This window comes from Actinia tenebrosa, unplaced genomic scaffold, assembly GCF_029948245.1.
Source record: "Actinia tenebrosa isolate PJP-AT-01 unplaced genomic scaffold, QUT_ActTen_1.0 PGA_scaffold16__25_contigs__length_10494907, whole genome shotgun sequence".
Lineage (NCBI taxonomy): Eukaryota > Metazoa > Cnidaria > Anthozoa > Actiniaria > Actiniidae > Actinia > Actinia tenebrosa.
Window position 1 is genome coordinate 702,248 of NW_028292576.1, and position 25,664 is coordinate 727,911.

At 38.0% G+C, this 25,664-nt stretch overlaps 1 protein-coding gene and 2 pseudogenes across 1 annotated transcript; all 3 read right to left on the reverse strand.

Moving 5' to 3' along the window:
- Nucleotides 1–13,121: 13,121 nt before the first annotated feature.
- Nucleotides 13,122–19,147, reverse strand: LOC148910506 (uncharacterized; annotated as a pseudogene).
- A 40-nt stretch (nucleotides 19,148–19,187) lies between these two features.
- LOC148910507 (uncharacterized) lies at nucleotides 19,188–21,004 on the reverse strand (annotated as a pseudogene).
- A 2,870-nt stretch (nucleotides 21,005–23,874) lies between these two features.
- On the reverse strand, nucleotides 23,875–24,543 carry LOC148910508 (uncharacterized). The gene has a single exon (XM_089031403.1). It carries the CDS (start codon nucleotides 24,541–24,543, stop codon nucleotides 23,875–23,877), a length of 669 nt encoding a protein of 222 aa, XP_088887529.1.
- Nucleotides 24,544–25,664: the final 1,121 nt, after the last annotated feature.

Consider the following 25,664-nt stretch of genomic DNA (forward strand, 5'->3'; position numbering starts at 1 on the left):
AAAAAGGAGAAGAAAGCACACCATTTCGATGGGGACAGGGCCCACCGCTTTATCCACTGACAATGAAGTGCGCGCACCTTTGATTGTATATCAATTAAACCAAACCCACCTTGAGTGGTGGATTGGAAAAGAACGTTTTGTGACTCCAAATGCTTTTTCCCCGACCAAATAAAATCCAAAGTACACTTGGAAACTTGCGCCAAGACCCAGTTTGGCATGGCTAGTACTGAGGCACAAAACAATAGACCTGCCATGCCAAGTGCATTCAGGACAAGAGCCTTACCAGAATAGGAAAGATTACGATGTTTCCAAGAATCTAGTACACTAGAAAGTTTGTTTAAGCGACCATCCCAATTTGGATGAGAGACATCATCATTTCCTAAACATGTGCCAAGACAAGGAATACTGTCTGAAGACCACTGCAAGTCAATGGGAGGATCACTACGACCTCTCCAAGAGCCTGCCCAAAGCCCTTTAGATTTCTCTTTATTAATCTTAGCCCCAGATGCCTTTTCATATTCCTCATAGATGGAGAAGACAGTGGATATTTCATCGTCATCTGTACATAACAGGGTCGTGTCATCAGCGTATTGGGAAATAAGTGCTGGTTCATAATCAGGATGCGGAAGAACCAAACCTCTTAAATAGATTGACGCACGGATACGACACGCTAAAGATTCGGCAATCAGTACGTAAAGGGGCGCTGACAGTGGACAACCTTGTCTTACACCCCTCGATAAATTTATAAAAGGTGTAAAGAAGCCATTTACCAATACCGAAGACTGAGGTCCAGTATAGAACAAGCGTACCCACGAGCAAAAGGAAGGTCCAAACCCCATGCCTTCAAGGACTCTGAGCATGTAGGACCATTCCACCCTGTCAAAAGCTTTTTCCTGATCCAAAGACAATAAGGCCAGAGGTGAATCAGTTATTTTGCCATATGTAACAGCATCTTGAAGAAGCCTGATGTTTTCACCAATAAATCTGCCAGGTACCGAACAGGTCTGGTCAGGAGATACAACATAAGCGATCACTTTTCGTAGACGGCCCGCGATTGATCTTGAAGCTATCTTGTAGTCTGTACATAATAGGGAGATGGGACGCCAGTTTTTCATCAAAAATCTATCTCCCTTTTTATATGAGAGCGTTATAATCCCTCTCCTCTGAGAAACTGATAGTACACCACACCTAAAGGCATAATTAAGTACAGCTACCAGGTCCTTTCCAATGAGATCCCAAAACTTTAGATAAAATTCTTTGGGAAGACCATCAAAACCAGGCGTTTTACCTGACGGCATCCCCTCAAGAGCCTCAAGACATTCGTTCATGGTCAAAGGACCCTCACACACATCTTTCACTTCTAAAGGAATTCTACGTTCCAAGTTAGAAATAAAATCATCTGCAATGGTTTCATCAGTTTCTTGTGAAGTAAATAAACCCTTGTAAAAAGAGAACCAAGCCTGCCTCAAATTCTCAGGATCAGAAACGTATTGATCATTGCTATCTAGAATAAGATCAATCATTTTGTTGGCCCTATTCTTCTTTCCCATACGGAAGAAAAAGGAAGTGGATCTCTCACCCTCTTCAGTCCATTTGGTACGAGCTCTTATTTCTGCCGCCTTGGCTGCCTCTCGATCAAACAATTCTAATTCATTGAGTACACTATGGTATTGATTTAGAACAAAACCTAGTGGTGGCTTGTTGGATCTTTCTTTTACCTATATCCCACCAAACAAGCAATGACGTACATGACTCTTTCTGAGGTTGCCAGGACTTCCATAAGTCCCTTACGAGCTCCACGTATGCATGGTTATCCAAAATACTAACATTGAGTTTCCAAAAATAAGGGCCTCTGGGTGGAACTTCAGGCAATATGAAATCAAGGAAAACAGCAGAGTGATCAGAATGCGGACAAGGTAAAATACTGCACTCAGAAACATGATGAACAAATCGCAATGGAAGTCCGATCATATCAATGCGGGACGCAGCCATGCCATTAGTACTGATATAAGTAAATTCTTTGGTTCTAGGATGACAGTGCCTCCAAATGTCAATCAAGCGATTTTCATGGAATAAGATGGGAAGGACAGTAACACTGTCATAACTAGCAGGTAGTACAGAATTAAAGGATCGACGATCCAGAATAGGTGTAAAAACCGTATTGAAATCCCCTAAGAGGAGAATGTCAGATGTAGGATCAAGCCTATCATTTACTTGTGTCAAAAAACCATCTCTTTCAGGATTGTGATTGGGAGCATACAGGGAGACGATAGAAACTTTGCAAGAGTCATATATTGGACATCTAAATAAGTGAAGCGGCCATTGATACCCGAGTACTGTTTAAGTACAGAAAAAGGAGAGGCACGCTTTAACAAAATTGCAGTACCACCAGAATGCTTTGTGTTGAAATCTCCAAAAGCTAGATAAGGAGAATTATCAAACCAATTATTGAGTTCTTGTTGTGAAATACAGTGAGTTTCTTGGATGCTCACAATATCAGGCGGGCGAAATAAGGAAGACAGCCAAAAAATAAATGTTGTTCTTTTCACATACTCTCGCAGACCATTTATGTTTATAGTGAGAGCCCTCATTTTAAACAAAAATCAACAAGTATTTATGATAGTTTCAATACTCTGAATAACTGCTTGTTAATAAACCATCAATTTCAACATTTTCAATAATCATAACATTATTTGTAACATTATTCATATAACACATGACATTACGTAAACAATTCATACTTCAATACAAATCCTTCAATATATGATTAGAAATATAGATAACTATATAAATACGCAAGAAAAATTAGGGTTTCTTTTTAGAACGTTGAGTAATAACCTCCTTTGGATCCACAGATCTTTTGAGGTTACGTAAATTAGTAAAGCAAATGTCCATCCCTTCAGCAGGTTTTTCCTTCGTCGTGTTTTGTTTGACCATATGACTAAATGAAGGAGAGGACAAAGATGTTCCCAAGGAAATTGAAGAGTTAGAATCACACGACAGAGATAGTACTTCAACATTTTGAAGAGAATCCTGAGAAGAAGAATTAGGAAAAAGCGGTTGCGAAGAAATAACTTCTGAGGAGGAATCCTTTTGCAAAGAAGAACGCAAATCTGTAGGTTCCTGTACAACTTCAGTGATCACACCTGACTGAGATATATTTTCTGTCAACTCTTGAGACTCCTCTGGGAGAGAAAGAGCAGGATGTTGTGGAAAGTCCTGTCCTTCTGGACGATCTATAGCGTAACGAGGGGGTTCAATAAGATCCTTCGAGCAAGCACAAGAATGGTGACCTTGCGCACCACAGCGGTTGCAGACACCTTTTAGGGGACATCTTGTATTTGAATGTCCCCACCAGTTGCATGAGAAGCAACATAATGGTTGACTACGGTATCTAATATGAGCAATAAACGGGTCCAAAAGAACACTCGTAGGAATATGCTCATTTAATGTCACAAAAAGCCGTCTATCTCCAGTTTCAAAGCCAAACTTGTCTAAATTTCTCACCACTTGATTTACGCTCCCATATTTTTCAAAATATTCCTTGATGTCGTCATCCTCCACCTCACAAGGGAGGTTTGAAACCGTCACAACTTGTTGAGGTGATTCAACCCCATTGAAAAAGCAAAAATAGCCCCTAATATAGATTCCTTTCGTAAATAACTGTTCCCTTTGTCTATGAGATTCCTCCTTAAACGTTACTCTACAAGAATAACCTGTATTGGACACCTGAACACATTTTATGGCAGTACGCAATTCATTTCCAAGAACTTTTCCAATGGCCGAAATAATTTCATCCCTGGTGACCGGCTGTCTAAGCCTCTGTAATTGACGTGGAAGCCCTAATTCCAATGTATTTGGCCTATGTACAGAGAACATATTTGACCAAAAAATAATATACCAAAAATATTAATAATCAGTGCCCTTGAAGGAAATATTCCTAGGTTGTCGAAGTAGGACAAACCTAGGGAATAATCCAACAGGGGGAGGAGGATACAACTTCAGCTCTTGACTTCAGAAATCTTGATTCTTGAGTCTTGAGAATCTTGAGCCTTGAATCTTGAACTGTGAATCTCAGATCTTGGACTTGAATTTCTACACCGACTTGTAAAGAAAAACTTCACCAACTATCGGCAATCGTGAGCTTACTTGCAAAAGATGATTAACCCCTTGCTATGACCAGAAACTAAATATCCCTCATGTTATTCATGAGAGGTTTTCCGTCATGTAACGTAATCATCGGTATACCACCCTGCCACAGGCTTTATTCAATGTGGGATAAAGAAATTGGTCTTAGAGTCGGACTCTACATGCTAGGACAAACTTTGCGCATGCGTTATAATGGACTAAAATTACCAACTTGTTGCAATCTAATGTTTTACACAAATGTCAATTTTCTCGGTGCAAGGGCAGCCTTCACGCATGCGCAAAGCCATTTTGAAACAAAAAGCAAGAAGTTAACGTTTATTCAGCCACTTTATTGATTTTTCACACGTCTTATTTAGAACTGATTGTAATAATAAATGTTTAATTTTTCAAATTGAACGTTACTTGTTAATATTAATGTTTATCCTAAAATTGGTTAAATTCGCTCCTTGCATATTAATGCCACCCAAATTAATTGCTGTCGCTCCGATTTCTTCCACCTCTTTACCAGCTTCCACTAGCAAGATATCATCATCGATCTGATCCTTGGTCTGCACATTATTTTCTTGGGAGCTGCATTCATCTGTAGCTGCTGTAATAAGTGAATTGGATACGATATTAATATCATTTGGATCTTCTCGCTGATATGTTCTTACACCTTCGACGGACCGGTGGCCACTTCTTTGCGTTATTAGCTTTTCTGATAGGCCAGCTTTGTACATTCTTGTAATGCCAGTAGCACGCCCAGAATGATTTGAAAAATTTCCTTCTAGCCCAGCATCTTTACACATCTTCTTGAACCGCTTGCTAATTGTATTGTGGCCCATGGGACTTTTTTCAAACCATACCTCGCTGCCGTAGCTCCACTTCGCTTTTGGACGTAGATAAAATGCTGGCACTGGAATATTCTCTGGGCTGCAAAATAATACAATATATATTATATACAATTGTATAATATATTCCTATTACCATTTAATCATAGATCGATAAATACTGACCATTTACTCACATAGAAATTGTAGATAAATGTGAATGATCTTTCCTTCGATGGATCCTCTAGATGTTTCACTTCCTTTCTTGCTACCTTTCTTCTTTTAAGGCCGCCTTGGTTGGTCTCTGACACTTTTCCTTTAAAGATTACCAGGGGTGTAGCGAGGACCTAGGAGCTGGGGGGCCATTGATCCAAAATAAAAAAAAATTACTCCTCCCCAATAAAACAAATAAACGCTCAAACAAAAATTTAAGAAACAAACATTATTTTATTAACCATTCTTAAATCTTAGGTTGTAATAATTTATTTTCCTCTTTCGTTTCGGTTTAATGTTTTTTTTTGTTGTTATTCTTTTTTCAAAAAAAATTATTTTCAACAATTTTGGGGGGGGGGGCACGTGCCCCCCCCCCCCCCCCCCTCTCGCTACGCTACTGAAGATGACCATCATCGAGCCGTCCTGCTGTTTTTCAAAGATAAACTGATTGGGCCTTCCACTAAACCTCCCTCGGCTTTGGGGACATTTTATCACTAATATCCCTCATTGCCATGGTATTACTTATAATAATGCAAATCAACGTAACGCAACGCTTTATAAACGGTAAACTTGTTTACATGTTTACATTTTCAAAAAGTTTACCTATTTCTAAGTGATTTTTTTTTAACATGGTGATCTTTTGAACATGTTCAAAATGTTTACTGTTTCGTTTTTTCCACATATTTCAGGAAATTATAGATGGTGAGCTTTGTCTTCACGAAATAGTATTTCTTTCCCAAGAAAATTCCTTCCTTTTTATGTATTTTTTTAAGTCCAGTTAACGTATTTATAGCTTTTTTTCACCTTCATGCTAAAGTCCTGTCCTTAGGATTTTGTGAATGGAATCAATCAATCAATTTGAATTATTAGTACCCTATTTACAATTGTAATTTTAAAATATAAGAATAAACAGATTTAAAGGTACAAGCTTTCTATAAGCAGTATGAAGGAAAATAATATCAGTTAAAGTAATTTCAAATTACAGAACAGTTGATTAGTATGTGCATCGTAACAGCTAAAGGTCATAATACGAACTAATTTTTCTGAAAAAATAAATAGAGGATTTAAAGTAGTATCATAAGTGTGATCCCATACCACTACCCCATAGATAAGGTATGGGTAGATTAGCGAATAGTATGTGTGACAAAACAGTTGTGGTCACAAAATGACGCACTTTTGATATGAGACCAATATTGCGTTTGATTTTGGAACAAACATGTTCAACATGAGGCTTTCAACTGAGGTGCCCATCTAAGAATACGCCTAATTACTTTGATGAGTTCACCTTTTTAGAGGTGTGTTGTTGATAAAGATTTGTACTTGATGTAGAAGTTTCTTTTGTGAAGGATGGAAGATTACGAAATTAGATTTGTCTATATTTAAAGAGAGTTTATTAGCACAAAGCCATGTATGAACATTGTTCAATTGTTCATTGATGGTTCTCTCTAGAGATTCAAGACTTTTGTTTTTGTAGAAGAGGTTTGAGTCATCCGCAAAGAGATGGAATTCTAGTATTTTAGAGGAATAATGAAAGTCATTAATATAGATGCAAAACTATGATTTCAACCAATTAAGCACTGTACCTTGAAAGCCATAACGTATTGATTTTTGAATAAGAAGACTGTGATTGACCGTGTCAAAAGCTTTACTCAAGTCGAGGAAGATACAGCAAGAATACATACCCTCCTCTATTGCTATTTGTATTTTGTTAACAATGAACATAATTGCCTGTGTAGTGGAATGTTTAGATCGAAAGCCAAATTGCTTACTGAAGAGAATACCATTTTTTTCAATAAACTTAATCTTTTATATACTAGTTTTTCAAGGATCTTATTGAAACTAGACAATAGAGATATAGGTCGATAATTATTTATATACCAAACGAGAACCCTTTTTGAAGATTGGAATAATTTTAGCTAATTTGAAGCATTCAGGAACTAAACCTGTTGTAATGGAGCTGTTGAAAACCTTCATGAGTGGTTTAGAAACATGCTGCTTAGCAAGTTTAAGGATTGATATAGGAATGCTAAAAGGTCCAGAAGCTTTAGAGATCTTAAGATGATCAATCTCATCTTCAATTTCTTTTGCAGTAATTGGAGTGAAGCTAATTATTTCTCCAGCAGTAGTTGGCACATAGCCTACGGGATTTATATCAGAAGAAAGAACAGAATTACCTTTAGAGCTACCTATATTAACAAAGAAAGAGTTAAAAGCATCAGCTATTGAGGTATTGCATCAGTGAGCTCAGAATTATCAGGATTGAGAATTTTTGATGGCAAATTGTTATTACCTCCTTGAAGCCAATTATTTCTTTAATACCGCTTCAAGTCTTTCTTATGTTTGATTGATTCTTAGAGAAATAATCACTGTAGTACTTTGCTTTACTAATTTTGAGCAGGTAATTTAATTTATTCCTATAGTATTTGAATTTATTATGATAATAAAGAGATTTAGCTTAAATGAATTTCCTATAAAACTATTTTTTTATTCAAGCAGTAAATAGAGATCAGTTTCTGAACTAGAAAATTCATTACTCCATTCGATAGAATCAAGATCTTCTAAAAAGGCTGATTCATCAAAATTAGAGTAGCCTCTTTTGTATAATTTGAAATTTTTGTTACTAGAAAGACAGTTGACTATTTCAAAATTATTTTTGAAATCGTCAGTGGAATAATATTTAAAGTTTGATTGCAATGGTAAATGAATATCAGGATCAAGGCCTGAGGTTTGATAAGAGGAATTAAATTTATTGTTATTATCATTATCTAATTGAGGAGCGTACATTCAATTAAGACAAATTCATAAAGTATATTGAAATAATAAGTAGGAAGACTTATCTGTAGGTAGACAAACTACAGTTTCTTTGCAAGATCCACCTCAGATGTGATACTGATAACAGGGCTTGAGCCAGCCTTCCTAAGAATGATTTTACCTTGATTTGTTCAAATAAACTTGAAATTTAGATCCTTTTTTAACTCGTGGATACGCGAAGCGTAGAAACGAGTTATTGTGAGGGGTCTGAATATGCAAATGTGTCACTCGCTCGCTCACTCACTCACTCACTCACTCACTCACTAAGATGTTAGCAGATCGATAATTAAACGTTTGTCGATCGTCTTACGTCATCCGATTACGAATGTTACACGACACTATCAAGCACAAAGCTCTTATACCATATAGATTACTTTGATATTTATATGAGGAAACGAAATGCTCATGTTCCATGTGGGATACATTTCTATCACTTGTAGACGCCGTGGGGGCCCACTGTGCATGCGCACACTCGCACATAGTTTTATCTTCGAATTATTCATATTAAAAGAATCAAGGAAAGATGCAAGTTGAAGTAAAATTATACAATTAACGCCTGAAATAAAATTTCAATGAGTTAGACCTTTTTTTCTGATGTATTTAAAAAAAGTAAACAAAAACGCTTATTAGGTACGACGTTAACATTTCGATTTCAGACTGAGACTCGTAGATCGAGCCGGTTATCGAAAAAATTAATTAGAACTCAAGAAGAGAGTCTGATTTCAAGCTCTGGAGGACTTTATTTTCCATAGGGACAGATCAAAGTCACGGCGGTATTCAGCAATAAAATCTCATAAACTCGATCGAGAGAAGTCTTATTATTACTGATCAACAGTTGTATTTACTAAAGTAAGCTTCTTAAGAAAATAATCAATGTAGATGTATACGTAGATCGTAGAAAAAATAACAAAAGACGAAAAAAATACCAATTCCAATGGAGGTTTGAAGGAAGTTCGGCCAGTTTTGTCATTTAAATAAGCCGTTCTGAATAAAAAGTAGATTGATCGACACGCATTACAAGATTACAAACAGCCGAAGCAATGCTCAGATTGTATGCTAAAATGTGCGAAGGTCTAACGAGAATTCGCTACAATAAATAATCATTAATTTGCTGACTTGGTTGAAGGCAAAATAAATAGCATTTATAAACGCATTTCTATAAAATATTTGCTCAGTTCACAGTGTAAATAAATAGTTTCATCCGAAACAAATGTAGGAGCCGTGACCATTGAAGGTCAAGATAAGTAGTAATGTAAATCAACACGCATAACGCAACGCTTTATGCCTTTATCGTCCCGATCGGCCGATTATCTTGTATATTCAGTTTTTGAGCTCGTAGGTCGAATGTTTGCTGGAATAAAACACACAGCCCGCCTTTGAAATTAAAAACAGAGAAAGCGTTTTCAAATAAATCTTTTTCAATTATACTCTATACTTGACTCAGTTGACTCTATCGAAGTCGTAGTCGAAGTCGTCTTTCGTATTAATTGAACAATTAATTCATCACAGAAATCGCTTTCAAACTCAACAAAATAGCGAAGAACTAGGTGTTAAAAGGAAAATAAAAAGGACGATTACTCATCTTACTAGATAAATTGAGTATTCAAAATATTAAATCGAGCGAAGTATTTGGAATTCTTTGAGAATATCAACAAGCTGAGGGCACAGGAAGACCAATCTAAATATTCGAAAAGTGCAACAAGTATCCACGAGTTCGCCTAAGGGCCTTTGATTTTCTTTAGGCGCTTGTTGAACAGATCTTTTCTCAAACTAGTAAAACTTTAAGCGATGTAGATTTTTCTAGGAGTGAATCTGTCACAGCCACAAAGGTCGCCAGTTGATTTATCCTTGAAGTTTTTTCTTGCTCGGTAAAGCTCTTCACGTAGATCTCTTCGTACAAATTTAACAATTATGGGAGGATCTTGAGTTTCATTGCCTTGTTTTTTACTTGGGAGACGGTGACTTATTAAAATATCATCCTCGTCGATATCAACATCAACTAGATCGGCTACAGATCTAACGATTTCAATAGTGTCTTCAGATTCTTTGTGAGGGATTCCTCGAATTTCGAGACAGTCTCGTCGAGTATATTGCTCCATCTCGTCAAGATGCTTTTCAGTTGGGCTAATTGAATACAGGAGCTGTTAACACTTGACATCAGCCTCTGATAATTGGAATCATTCTGACCCAAACGGGTTTCAACTCCAGATACTTTCTTGTTAAGGTCGTCGTAGAATCCCCAAAGATTGTTAAGTGATTTTTCAAACTCATCCATTATCCATTTTGGATTTAAACTGTGCTATAATCTTCTTTTCAACTTGCTCAGTAATACTAAATCATATCACAGCAATAATCAAAATCATAATACAGCAACTCGAAATTTATTTGTTAAATGTTTTAACACGAAAATAAAAGATCTTTCTTTTTAGCATACCTAGTAGAGAATATTACACGTTCTTTGCACCGAATGCATAAAGTAGTGAAAAGTTAATGGCATATAGAGTTCCTCTATGACTTTCAAAATGAGAATAATAAATAAACTTTATTATACAATAAACAACAAAAACGCAACTTTTAGTAATATCTTTAGTTCAGTTCTTATTTTTGTCTTTTCTCCTTTTGTCGTAGCTTGACCTTTTTTCACGACCTCTTTCCAGTGGTGCGGACTTTGAAAAAAAAAAACTTTTTTCATGATATCTTTCCAGTGGTGCGGACTTTCTCAAAAAAACAACTATTTTCATGATCTCTTACCAGTGGTGCGGACTTTCTCAAAACACAAATTTTTTCATGATCTCTTTTCAGTGGTGCGGACTTTCTCAAATCACAACTTTTTCATGAACTCTTTCCAGTGGTGCGGAGTTCTCAAAAACCCGACTTTTAATGTTATCATAGTTCAGTTCTTAAGTGTTGCAATAAACTTTATTTTTTAGATAAAATTTGATTTCGTGTTGTCTCTCCATGGCATGGTTTGCGATGGCTTCCAACTTGGCAGCTTTTCATGAAGTCTTTTCCATTCTGTTCTGACTTTCTCAATGCACCTTTGCCTCCATGCACTTTTATCTTCCCTGTTGAAGATTTCTTTTAACTCTTCGGTAGCTGATGGACTTTTAAAAACTTCTAGTATTCTAGATTTCCTTGGCATGTACTCTAGTTTCATGTCCTCTTCAAATGAAATTCTTATTAGTTCACTGTCTTCTCCACTCCATTTTATTGATGAACGTCTTTCTAAAACGGCTGATGAGTTTCGATTGCTGATTTTTGAAGCCAGTCCTGAACCAGGTTCTGGGGATCGATAGTACCTTGTCGTAATTCTGGCTGGCTTTCTTTTATTACATACGCTATTCTGCTTCTTATTTCTTCCAATGTATGCTTTCCCAAAATCTTTGATTTCTTGACGATTTTTTGGATTTCCTTGATTGTTGGGCATACACCAATTTAAAAAAAAAAAAAAAAAAAAAAATTGCACAAACAAGGTTTTGATTCCTTGGTCTGCATTCTCACCGAATTTGGTAGGCCGTCCTATGACTTGTTTTCGCATTGGCTCAAGTGAGTCTGGAACAAATGTTATTGGCATCTCTTCCACTTCTGAAACTAGTGACGTAGGCTGCTCCTTAGTTGTAACTTTGGTGGAAATTTCCTCGGTTTCATTTGTGTCCTTTTCATTTTCGTTTTGCATAGTTTATGGTTGTTCACGTGTCCAAGAGCAGAACTGATTCCTAACCTTTCTTGGTTCACTACACTAGCTGTACCTTGGATCTTTTCTTTATGGAGACGACGGTAAAATCGTATCGCTGTTGAGAGATTATGCTCCAAAAGCTGAGCATGAATTTCTTAAGTTTTGGGGTCTTCTTCTGCCACTACTGTTGATGATGTTTTTCGAATTACTGTGGGAATAAATCTTCTTTGAATTCCCAACTTCTTGGCACATTCTACAGCTCTTCGCCCTACTGAAGACGAGTCAAATGACTCTCCATTACTGCTAACAAACACTGGCCTGGCGTTGTTTGGCTTTTCGGTGTCTGTCACAAGTAGAGGTCGGCATTCTATGATGTAGTTGTTTAAGAGCTTGTACATTTCATTTCATAGGCTTGGATAAGATGATCCTTTATCGACAAGCGTCTTGTGAAATAGTATCGTTATGGAGTACTGCTTCTTCCCGTCTACGACGTGCTCCTTCGCCTTCTACACTTCTTCTATCATGAGATGAGCCAACACACCAGACCTACACATAGTTTCGATGAACATTTTCACAATAAGATAATCTCTTGCAAGCAATATTTCTGGTAATGTGCACTCGTGTTTCCTGTTGTATGACTTAAAAAATTCCTTTATCCGGATGGCAGTCTTCTTTCGAGGCCATTTTATCTACGTCTTTGTCAAAGTGTTGTTCTTCTTGTTTTCTTGTGTCTCTTCTCTCTCTTCTCAATGAATGTCTCCAGCTTGGGAATTTCTTTATAAGCTGCTCCACTTCGTACTTTTTCTTTGGTTTTATCATGCGTTGTTGAAGAGCATATTTAAGGAACTTTTAGGGTAAGGAGAAACTTTTAAAGACTTTGCTGATGGTCCAAACTTGCATTTGCCTCTTTTTTAAATTATTTTTCCACAAATGCATCCCAAATGATGTCGTGTTTGGGTACAATTACGTATGGGGATGACCATGGGCTATTTGACTCTTCTATTACATCTACGTCTAACATCGTCTGTACTTCCTCTTTCACCTTTTCAATCTTGGCTTGTGGTATAGGGTATGGTCTCTGACGAACAGGTGTCACATCTTCTTTCATTTCAATACCATGCTCTATCACTGTTGTTTTATCTGGTTTGTTGCTTGGGACTGTTTTGAAGTTGTTTAGTAGTGCAGTCAGCTCTCCTTTTTGTTCATCACTGAGGTCATCATTCATTTTGAGGTCGAGACCAGAGCCCTCGTTGGTCCAAGATACGTCAGTATCCTCTCCTTTGTCGCCAGTCACCTTGTTTATTCCAATAAAGCCATCCATGTTTCTTCTTTTAAACTGTTTCAATAGATTAACATGGTATACTTTCAGCTTGCGTCTTTTATGGTTTGTTTCAATCTCTTAGTCTACTGGACCCACTTTTCTCAACACCTTGAATGGGCCTTGCCACTTGGCTTCGAAAACATTAGAATTGCTCCAATACCACCCTTTGGCCGATGTGCTCGAACCCATATCTGTACTCCTGGGGCATGGTGTCTACCAATTGTTCCATGATCATTGTCTCTGTTATCTCTTCTACTGTCTTTCCTTCTGGTTTGGTCCATTTTTTGAACAAGTCCTTCAGTCTAACATACATTTCTTTGTAACTTTCTTCTCTCAGTTTCTTTGTTGACCCGAATCTTTGTCTGTATGTCTCTTCTGTAATATCGTATTGTTTCAGTATATCCTCTTTAACTTTCTCGTAATTACTTTCGGCAGTTGACATTGCAGCATATGCAGCTTGGGCTTTACCTGTCAAGTAGGGTACTAGCTTTACTACCCATTTCTCTTTAGGCCACTCAAAAGTCTTGCCTGTACGCTCAAATGTAGTGAGGTAGTTTTCGATATCGTCGGTTGGGTTCAACTTTGTCATGTTTACTTCTTTTAACTTCATTAGATTTTCAAGTCGTCGTAATTCCTCTCTTCTCTGTTGTTCCATTTCCTCCATCCTCGCTCTTGCTGTCCGGCGTTCTTCCAGTCTCCATTGCTCTTCTCGGCGCTTATCTTCTAGTCTCCGTTGCTTTTCTCGGCGTTCTTCTATTCTTTGTTGCTCTTCTCGGTGTTCTTCCAATCTTTCTCTTTCTTGTCTCTGCCTTTCTAGTTCTGTCTCTTAGATATCTTTCCCTTTATTCTCTTATGTCTCTTTCATATTGTTCTTTCTCTTCTTTTCTTTCTTGATAAATAAGCTGCATGAACTTCATAAAATCCATCATTTCATATGTACTGTATTCTTCTTCAGGTTTCGTTTTCTTTTCTTTAGAATCATTTTCGCTGTCTTTTTCCATTGCGTAAATTCCTAAATCTAAATCTTCCTAAATCTAAATCTTCCTTGCCATCTTCTCCCTTTAATTCTTTACCTGACCTGGTCTTCGATTTCTCCTCTGGCATAATCTCTGTGGGTCTTGTCTACTTGTGAATTCTTCTTTGGAATATATTGGACGAAATTGTCTCCTTGACTGCTGCCACCAAATATGTTACGAATTGACACTTAAATCGAATTAACCAGACAGTAAGCTTGACTAAAACTCCTTTAATCTTCTTTGTTCTTCAGTAATTCTTGCTCTTACAACTTCTGACCGATTCACTTTGAAACCATTGCCTTTATATATGCTCATTGTTCTAAATATAACGATTACTCGTGCCTAGTGATATTGTATGACATCATTCTAGAATTCTCTATAACTGAATGCAACTATTCCTGACTCAACACTTTTCTTAACTCTAGAAAGTTCTGGAAATATTCAGCTCAACCTCTTAATTACACACAAAATGTTCTAAAAATTTCTACCACTAAGCTGGTGAATTCTAGATTCATCACAAAGAAAATACAGTTACGGCTTTATTGACTTCACTTATCTTGAAAAGCGAAGTAAAGATTACCTCTTTAATAAGCATCTTTAATTGCCTTTATGCAACCATACGTTTAATCCCTATTAAAGCACATTTAAGTGTACTTCTCTTTACTCTGTAGGGCAAAGAAGCTCAAAGACACCTTTATTCCTTTACACTGTCTGATTAAAGGTGATTTATGCTGTTATTTCGCCCTGTGACTAGAACAATAACATAATCATTTTCCAATGCAGGGATTGCAATAAACCTAAAACTCTATGCCGAATGAGAATTAGCTAAAGAAAGAAAAATCATTTTAACTAAGTGATAAATATCTCATGTACTAAAATTAGCAAGTCTCCCTATTCTAAGCATGTTCGGATAAATAATTACTAAGTGATAGGCTTTTGACAGGTTCATTGCAATCACTTTACAGCAAGTCAATAAGGTGTCTTAATCCGACAAAACCTGTCATTCAAGAGTCCATTTTTAGTGCGACCGTAAATTAGACCGTCCATCAAAACTTTGCCAACTGACCAAAATATCAAAAGCGCTGTCGAACAGGGTAGAAACTGGACTTTTCGGTCAAAATTTCTCCAAACAAAAGAAATCACAGCGGGAACTATAGTCGCTTGTCATCTTGCAGAAAAACAGAACCCTGATATCTGATCAACTAGAGCGGAATTCAATAGAATGTAAAAAATGAATCTTTGTTAAGTCGTACTTTAGTCGTACGAAAATAATCTTTAGGGATATTTGCATCGTTAGAGTGCATTGCAAGCCATGAGAGGAGCTCTCCAGGCATATGGACTGCGGCGGTGTAATCTTCGACGAACCAGTCTTCTCCTTCACACATAATGAGACAAAACAAATTGCTTGTTGAAGTTGAAATTCAAAATAAAAAAGGTAGAAAAGGCTTATAGTTAACGCGAGCTCGTCGACTGGGCGCATTATTGGGAGTTTGTTTATGAAAAAATCGCCCGAAATAAAGAGTTAATTGCTTGGCATCTGGCTTTAATAATCTGTAACATTATTATTGCCAAGTTTGCAAACATCAGTGCGACCACAAACACGTAAAGAAAAAAAAATCAAAAAAATGTCATTTCCGGTGTAGAGACCAAATCTTCGGAGAAAATTTGCTGATCAAGTTTTTGTTTTGGCGACAAGTGCGACACGGGCCTAATACAATATTTTAAATACATTCGGAAAGACGATATTTTGGCTTGGAGCTAAGCAGTGGAGTGGCATTGGTATAGTTTGACTGGTCATCAGCAAGTCTACAAAATGCCCAGTTGATGACAATGTTCGGATAATCCCTATTAGAGAGTTCATTCTGATTTCTTCTTGGAAGAAAAGAACTTCTCGCACGAGGGTTTAAAGTGCATCTACACCCTATTTTTTTCTGATCTGGATTAAGACTTTAAGTCTCAAAAAGCAGCTCTTTGAAATAAAATTTTAGATCCATCAAAACGGGAGATTTTGGTGCTCTGTCAAAGATTGGAAAATAGACCATTTTTGCCGAAGTAAGTGGATCATGGCCGTAATTACAGAGGGGACTGGGTCGAGCAACGTGTGACCTCACCACAGGCTAACACAACTACGGATTATCACAGATTCTATATCAGAGTTCATCTTCACGAATTGGTCTTCAACAAGCTCTTCCCTATTTCAAAAGTACTCGATTTGTTTACTAACTTTAAGGCACCATGCATCAAGTCATGGCCTGCGGTGACGTCACACTCGGACCCAGACACCCGCTTTGATTCTGCGGTAATGGACCACACATTTCGTATTTTTAAAACAATTTTTCGCATTCAAATGTTTTTCTCAAATGTGACCAAAATACCACAAAACATTTTAAAATGTTCAGTACAAACAGTAAAGAATGTAACAAAATAGAGTGTAGGTGCACATTAAACCTCTTAAATGTAGGCTCTCTAGTTCCTGCTTTATTTTTCTCAAAGCAAATCTTTCCCAAGTTAATTTATTTACCAAGTAGCCTTTGAGCTTGAGGTCACCATTTTCATCTTCTGAAAGATCACTTTCATCAGAGCTTGGGTAACTTAAGATTAAAGAGCACTTTGTAGAACTAAGGGTTTCAATTCTTCTTTGGAGTTTCTAAAAAGCAAACAGACAGACAGATAGATAGATAGATACACCTTTACTTGAAAACGATAATTCCATAAGTATAAAACTTCTTTACATGGAAGTCGTTATGAATATGATCAGTAAAATATAAGAATATAGTCCTAAAAACTAAGTTGAAAAATTTTTAGAAACAGAAATGATTTAAATAACAAAGAGAAAAATTCTACTGAGCACTTGCAGCACACCATCTCAACAGACGTTTTTTAAATTCATTCTTTGTTGGAGCAGATTTAATTTAGCCTTCTGTAATAGGAGTTACTCCTGAAAAAGTATGTTTTTGGGATGTATCGTACTTCAATTTGATCGCTCCCTCTTAATTTAGATTAACAGGTGCTCGAATCCGAGGATCTCATATTAAATAATATGCTTAAATATGATGGGCAATTTTCATGGAGAACGTCAAACATGAATAACCACAGTCTTTCCTCTCGTCTTTCGTGCAATTTGTCCAAGTTTAACTGTTGCAAAATATCAGCAGACCTCACAACATAACTGTGGGCGCAACCATAAACTTATTACCTATTGGGTTGTAACCAGGAGTTTTAATACCTTAAGTACGGTTTCTAAAACAAATAAACATGTTAAATATAGAGAATAACTAAAGTAAATAAAGAACTCAAGAACCGGCGAAAAGAACGAGAAAAATACTTACAAAACAAACTGGTGCAAACTTGACTTGGACTGACTACAAAAACGTAGTTCTAGTGAATTTATACTGGAAATTTGAATAATCAATGAAATGGAAAAAACCTTATATAGTCAGGTGGCTAAGTGGTCAGATCTATACACAGCCGGACAAAAGCACCAAAATTTGCATGAATGTAGAATAGAGTATGGTAATCAATATTAGGACCGGTGCCCATTTCAATCTCTTCAGGATCCCATATTAATTTGGACTTTAATTTTATGAAAAATGTAAGTGATGGGCTCCCTGTGGTCAATATTTTATAATTTTGGTTTTTTTGGCCGATGTTCTTTTTAAAATTCACATTTGTGATTCAAAATAGCTAGAACTGTTTGCTTTTATCATTTCCGTTAATAAATATATTTCAAACATCGAAATAATAGCGAGTTTTTAAATAAATACTTGTCAAGCTCGTACCCAGTCCTCAACTCGGTCATCCAAGATAATAGACAAAAAATACCAATTTTCTTCTAAACGTATGGCGATTTTTACATATTTCTCCATTTTTGATACTTTTAAACTTTCATACCTATAGTTTATGCAATTAAATACTTCCTTGTATGACGTGTATCTTCGATTCAAGGGAATCGCAAATAGATACTCCTTATACAAACGCCAAAATTCTATTACTCACATTGCATTGACACTTGCAAAGAGGAGTGCAATCTAGGCCAGCCTTCACACATTTACATCTGGTACACGGCTGCTTGCATGCACACTTGAGTAATTCCTGGCAAGCCTTAGACACCTCTGGAATGGTCATCCAAACAGGCGTCCACACGTCGTCAATCTTGTGCCAGCCAAATTGATCAGGAGAAGGAATATCCTGGTTGCTTATGTAACTCGATGTCCAGATACCTGCCTGGAGGATAGCTCTCTTAAAATGCTGCAGTAGTGCATTCTAGAGACACAAAACTTGGCATTAAATCGGTTATATTTCTAAGTTATATTATTTTAAAACTAGTTTCTATTTCTTTGATTTTGCCTAAATTGTCTTACCTGAGTAGGAGGAATATTGCCAATTGCTCTGTTGTGTCCATTGTTGATCCATTCTCACATCGTTGATGGAGCTCAAGGGGCTTGACTTATCGTACATGATGATAGTCATTCTTTCAAGCTCCTGGAAGTGGGTTGAATCTGAGGTCAGCTGCTGAAATGGATGCGTAGCAAGGAAATCCAAAGTGGGTGTCACACTGTCGTTACAAAGTACCCAAGCCTGCCAGGCCGACCGTTTGCCTTTCCCACAGAATGCAGACGTAGTGTCGCAGCCGGTAATAGCGTGGAAAACAGGGAGGGAGCACGACTTATGTACACCAGGGGAATCACAAATCCTGTTAATGCTAAGGAACTTGAAGTTTCTTCCCATTCCAAAGGCTACCCAGATATCGACGTCTGAATTGACAGCTTTCATATCGTTGAACTTCCCAACAAGAATCACCACGACATCTGTATCCACAGTTCTGACAAGAGTTGTGACAGTATTTTCAGTGTCCAATGCATGACGCAGATGGACAACAATTCTGGTGTCTGCTTCCTCGTGATTGCAGTCTGGCATCGGGTTTGCAGATCCACTTGCAAATACTGTTTGCCCTGTGATTGCGCAAAAATAGACATTATGGAACATTATATCATTTACACACTTATCAATGAAATCAATACACCTAATGCACTCTGCAGTTACCTGACGTTATGTAGATACTCTTATTAACAGGGAAGTTGAATTGTGATACTTTTAGTGATAGAAACTGGAACAACTCTTTTTTATTCTGTGAATCTCGGAGGAATTGCATCCAGTTGGCTGGCAACTTTGCTTGACCTGAAACCTTCCTTCTAATGCCAGCTCCTCTTTTCTCCCTTGTCGACTCCTTTAGACTACCAGGAACATATGTGTCCCATATAACATCAACTCTACTTGACGATTGTAGCTGGTTCACTAAATATGGGATAAACACCTTGTCTGAGTAATCATCAAACGTCACAGCACCTGTCGTGGGAAGGCAGTGAACAATGACAGCACCATCGAGAACTCTGCAGTCAAAGTGAGTTGGTGGATTCGTTTGTTCAGTTGATCCAGGCAGACAAGCAAGCAAATCTGACTTAGCTGTCGGCAAACGTAGATTACCAAACTCAGAAAGGGATGGAGGAAAGGGCTGTACTTCATGGGAGAAGAAGTCTTTCAGGTCACTTTCTCTACTCTGCATTGCAACATATAGATGTGCAAAAAGGGCCACATTATTCTGAAGAGCTGAAATCTTCTTCCCTGTTTTAGAGATTGATTTTCGCTGGGGTTTCTTGAAAACTGGCAGGTTGTTTTTGTTGATGGGATCATGGATCGACTTTGCTCGATCTTCGATGACAGCCTTACGGTACTCCTTGTACTTTGCCCTTCCAGTGACTTCTAGTGATGCTAATGCTTCAGCAACAGCACTATCCATGCAATCTCGGTTGTCGAGAGTCACAAGTTCCGGAAAGTCATCAAGAAAAGGATTGCCAAGATTTCTGATAACATCGGCCAGACTGTTTACCTGACGTTGAAAGGTTCGCTGGGCTGCCTGTCCTGTTTCATGGTTCTGAAAGTTTCTTGGGTTTTCTGGATCATTATCTTCCAGATAATTGTCTTCAAACTGGACGATGAGTCTTGCTGTTTCCGGACCTGAAAGCATCCACCTTCTGGAATAAAAGAACAAACAAGACCTTGTTAACTAACACAACTGTTACGCGGCTGACGTCTATAAAGAGTTACCTGAATGCAACTGGATTTTCAGTGAGTCCAACGGCACCCCCTACTGACTTGACGTTCTTGTTCTCTTGCTCATGGGCTTGGTCGATAAGAATTGCAGAGAATTTGTTTTTTGTCTTCGATAGCACCCAATGCTGTTCCTGCTCAAACTCCTTCTTGATGGAAGCGGGAAGAGATCGCATATCTCTCAAGTGAATAGGAACCCACCTCGCATAGTTGACATGATCAAGTGCAAAGAAAAGATGGATCAGTTCTTCCAAGACTTCAACATACAGGGAGAAGCATTTGTCCCTATGAGCACGGATGAACATGAGAATGAGAGTTTCATATTCAAGAATCATGTCCCAAAACAGAAATGTTGGGCTCCTATTACGTAATTGTGACTCCCAATCACTAACTGAGGTCTCGCCATCCTCACCAAGGCCAAGAAAATAGGCTTCACGCTTCAACTTGCTCAACGCCAAAAGTGTTACTTGATGCGCATGTCTGGAAAGAGGTATACAGTTTATATTTTAGTCACAAAAATCTAGCTAAAAAAGAAGAAAAACATGCTCTATCGTATTGCAAATGGATTATGTGCCCGCTCAACAAAATTACCGTGTTCTTGTTAGGTGTGATGCCTTCAGAAATGAATCGGCAACACCAGATGGTGCAACCTCTGCTTCAACTAAGGCGGTTGTCCAGCCAGAGGATTCGAGAAATCACCAAGAGTGTTCCATAGTGCCATCTCCAAGTGTAATCCTCCAAACATTACCACGTACTTATCCTCCCCATAGGATTGCGGCCATTTCCACTGCACCATCTTTGTCAAAGCATACAACGGTTGATCAAGAGCTATAACTGGAAGCTGAGAGGGATTTAAAAATGCAATGGCTCGTTTCAGCACATCCATTCCATGCTTTATCATAGCAGGTGTTGCAGCTTTTTCGTAAAAGAGGGGAAGTAGAGCAGATATAGCTGGGGGGTCTTTTTCGAGAGATTGATTGGTTGAGTGATAGGCTGCCCATACTATGGAATCCTTTGAAGTTAAATTTTCTTTGTGCAGCAGTTCTAGCGCATGCTCGACCCAACGTTTCTCTCGTGATTTTTCATCTTCCAGATTGTCATTGATTGCACTCTGGTTACGTTCTGGAACTGAATTAGCTGTTTTATTTAGCTCTATTGGAGGAACAACAGCATAGCTGTCAGGGATGAAATGGTTAGTCATACCAGGAGGTGGGACAGTTATCAACGGTCGGCTCTGACCAGGGTTATTCTGGGTTTCAAACTGAAAGATGCTTATACCAGTTCCGTGGAAGGATGATGTTGCAGTCATCGAACTTGGGTTGTGGTCCAGATTATCAAGAGCGCCAACTGAGAATATCCCTTTTTTCAGGCAGGCAGGTGTCACACAACCATCCTCATTGTAACGCTGTGAAACTGCAGCTGCCAACCATTCCTCAATTTCCATGACTCTATCATATGAGATGCTCAAACCCAACTGATAGAGCTTGGCTATAACCGTTTTACATCTCGTCAAGGAATGGATGTTTAAACCGATGTAAATGGGAAGTGGTGGTTCACGCATCAAAGAATGTCGCATAGAAGTGGAAGGCGATCTTTTCTTGGCATTAAACAACACAGTTTGACACACTGTAAGGCATGACTGAGATTCCTTATGTTCTTGATCTTTGAGGTTCATACCGTTAATTAACATAGAAATGAGGGTCTTCAAACTTGCTGGTACAGAATTTTCTTGGCACCCAAGGGGAAAAGTGCCGGACAATTCAAATCCTTCATGGGAGAACATATCTCGTCGTACTATCTTTGCGGCTTGAGTCAAAGCTGCGATGTCATCCGAGAAGTCTCTTTCTTTTACAGCTTCTTTAACCAGGTTTTTTAATCCATCTTGGAAGATGATTACTGTCTGTCGTCCATCATTCTGTTCTTGAGCATCTCTGAAGTGTTCTAGTATTTTATTCTTAAGTCTGAAGCGATTCACTGTTTTTTCTATTCCAAAATCCTTAAGACGGTTTTCATACAACATGTGGAGTTCTGAAAGTACAAAAAACACGCTTCCATTTTCCACAGAATCTGTGATGTATTCAGCTAATTCAACAAACGCCCGTGACTCATTGATTTTTTCTTCCTCTTCAGCCTCTGTCGACATTGCACTTTTGCGTTCCAGAGACCGGTGCTTATTTCGCAATATTGTCACGCATTTCATATGGTATTTCGCTTTTATGGCAATTAGATCACCACCTGATATGTTCGCAAGTAGATGGAAGTCCTGCAGATCCGTGGCAATCCGACGCAAATTCCTGTCAGCTTCAAGTGTGGAGAAACAGTGAAGTATACCAGTATCAACCCCCTCATCGCAAATGATGCATTTCTGATCATTCTGATCAATACTGGTTCCCTTCCGAGGACGTTTAGCAGATCTTACATCTTTTCGGTTATTAAATTTACTCCTTCTTGCTTGAGCTTTTCTGAGCTTTGACAGGCTAAACTTTAAGATCATCTACAGTTGTTGTTGTGATGTCAAATTTTATCTCAACAGGAAGATAATCTCTATTCTTAAACCCTGTTGTCCAAAAAAGAGCTGTACACATCGCAGCTGAAGGTATGTGCATTTTTGGGACATCTTAAAGCTTCACGAGTTGATTCCTGGCAAATTATGCATAGGTTCCAATTGAGTACCATCTCACCTTAAAACTAAACCTGTAAAAAAGCACGTAAAATCATATCTTATAGTTTCTAAAACAAATGCCCCCAGATAGTCATCATATCTCGAATCAAAGTCTACAGACATTCAAAACAATGAAAAAATAGGAATATTGCTCAACTTTAAGAAGAAAATTACCATTTTTCTTGTCTACTTACATTTCGTGTAGTGACACTTGACAGCCGCCATCTTGGATGACCGAGTTGAGGACTGGGTACGAGCTTGACAAGTATTTATTTAAAAACTCGCTATTATTTCGATGTTTGAAATATATTTATTAACGGAAATGATAAAAGCAAACAGTTCTAGCTATTTTGAATCACAAATGTGAATTTTAAAAAGAACATCGGCCAAAAAACCAAAATTATAAAATATTGACCACAGGGAGCCCATCACTTACATTTTTCATAAAATTAAAGTCCAATTAATATGGGAAGAGATTGAAATGGGCACCGGTCCTAATATTGATTACCATACTCTATTCTACATTCATGCAAATTTTGGTGCTTTTGTCCGCTGTGTATAGATCTGACCAAAATTTTGCACTTAGCCACCTGACTAATAAGTACAGAAAACAATGAAATACAATGAAACAAAGAGACTTAAAAAACTGACTTAACGAAAGGTAATGAGGCGAAATGAAACATAATAACGTGCATAAATATAATAGATATACTTTGCGTCTTGCACCTACATACCGGCCCCTAAAATACTAAGTATTTTACTAAATTTACGACTGATATTAAATAAGCAATGTTCATTGTCTTTCCATGTTCAATGACTTTCAGTGTCTTTACTGCTGTATACGGATGTCTCTTATAGACACGTCTTTGTCGTCGGTCGTTCGATTGTTCCTGTCTTGGTCTTGATTTTCACTCTCCTTACCAAACCCTTGACATCAGTAAATACTTCAATGATGCGTCCAATGTTCCAGCAATTTCTTGGGGAAGACTCATCTATCACTAGCACAATATCATCCGTAGCAAGATTTCTCTTTGGAAAATACCATTTCTGTCGTTTCTGTAGAATGGGAAGATATCCCTCGTCCATCTCTTCCAGAATGTGTCGCTCATTTATTGTACTTGTCTCCATCTTTTTCTTGCGTAACTATCAGCGACTTCAAACAGATCAGGTGGGAGGGCAATATCCTGTTTTAGAAGAAGAAGTTGGTTAGGTGTAATAGGAGCATCAAGATCTTGAGGATCACCCGATACCTTGGTTAAGGGTCGTCCATTGATAATAGCTTCCACTTCTGACATTAGCATTAGTAGTCCTTCATCATCCAAGACTTGATCGTCCAGTAATGCCATTAGTATCATGCGCACAGTACGAATGCAACGTTCCCATGATCCACCAAAATGAGAGGCTGAAGGAGGGTTAAACTTCCACTTGATCTCCCTTTGCAACAAAGATTCATGGATCTGTGCTTGGTTCCATTCCGTTATTGCTTCTCTTAATTCGCATTCTCCTCCCACAAGATTCGTACCGTTGTCAGAATATACTTCCTTTACTTGCCCTCTTCGTGCTATAAATCTTCGTAACGCCAAGATGAAGGAATCTGTAGTTAGCGTGCTTAAGATTTCAAGATGTACCGCTCGTACAGTTAGGCAAGTAAAGATAACTCCATACCTTTTGACCATACTTCTCTTGAGACGAATGAGAAAGGGATCAAAATAGTCGATCCCATCATAGGTGAACGGTGGTACGCATAAAGCAATTCTCGCAGCTGGCAGGTCCGCCATCTTCTGTTTTCCACGTGCTGAGTGACGGCGCTTGCAGTTGTAAAAGTTGGAAATAACATTTCTCACTGCTGAGTTGGCTTGTACTACCCAGAATCTTTGGCGTAGCAAGGATAATACATACTCTCTTTCTGAGTGTCCAGACTTCTGATGAAGATCTTAGATGATCAACTTGGACACGTGGCTTCTCTTGGGGATGATAACTTGATGCTTCATATCGTATGGCAACGATGATCTAGTTAGGCGTCCTCCAACACGTATCAAGCCATCTACTAGTACTGGATCTAGTTTCAAGATGCTGCTTGATTTCTCGACATTCTTACCACTTGATAAGGCTAGAAATTCTTCACCATATGCTTGACTCTGGATATGTCTTAAAATCTCGTATTCTGCTTTTTGAATTTCTTCAACAGTTAAAGGCTCTATACCTGATGCTTGTTGTTCCTGTTAAAGTAAAGAAGTCTGATGACTGCCAGTATATAGAGACATATGCTTTATTAGACGCTGGTTCCAGTTCTACATTCTGTACAGATAACCTCGTAAGACATCTCTCTGCGATTGGCAAAAAGTCAAAGATTAAGCTGTCTACGATTGGTGGTACCAAGGAGTAGAGTAGAAACCTTTATTTAAACAAAAAAGTATACAAAAAACAGGGTAGTCCATTCAGTGGCAAAATGCCCCTGCTATCAAAAGGAGCCCTGTTAAATACACATACACAACTTACAATAAATAGAAACTAAAAAAAGCTAATATGATTAAAATGTAATACTAGTTACAATATAGTTTCAATACTAAATCTAATAATGTAAGTACCTAAAAGCTAATATATAAAGGGTTATTAGACCTTTCCCGAATTCGCCAGAACGCCCACGAAACAAAGGCCAAAAGCCGAGACCGAGACCAAATCAAAGCCGACCTCGACCCGTGGCCATCACTCCGCGAGCATCCAAGCGAATCCGGGAAAGGCCCAACAACCATCCATGATAGTAAAATGATTTCTTAGCCAACTCGGTTCTTACCCTTGGTAAATGTAACATATTGCTTTGTCTAGTGAACCTGTTGTGTATAGCATTATCAAAAGTAAAATAATTTCTGAAAAATTGCGGGCAACTCCCATTAATACA

What these genes read in the sequence shown, in the direction of transcription:
- LOC148910508 (XM_089031403.1), bottom strand. Translation starts at nt 24,543, where the DNA reads ATGGCGGACCTGCCAGCTGCGAGAATTGCTTTATGCGTACCACCGTTC.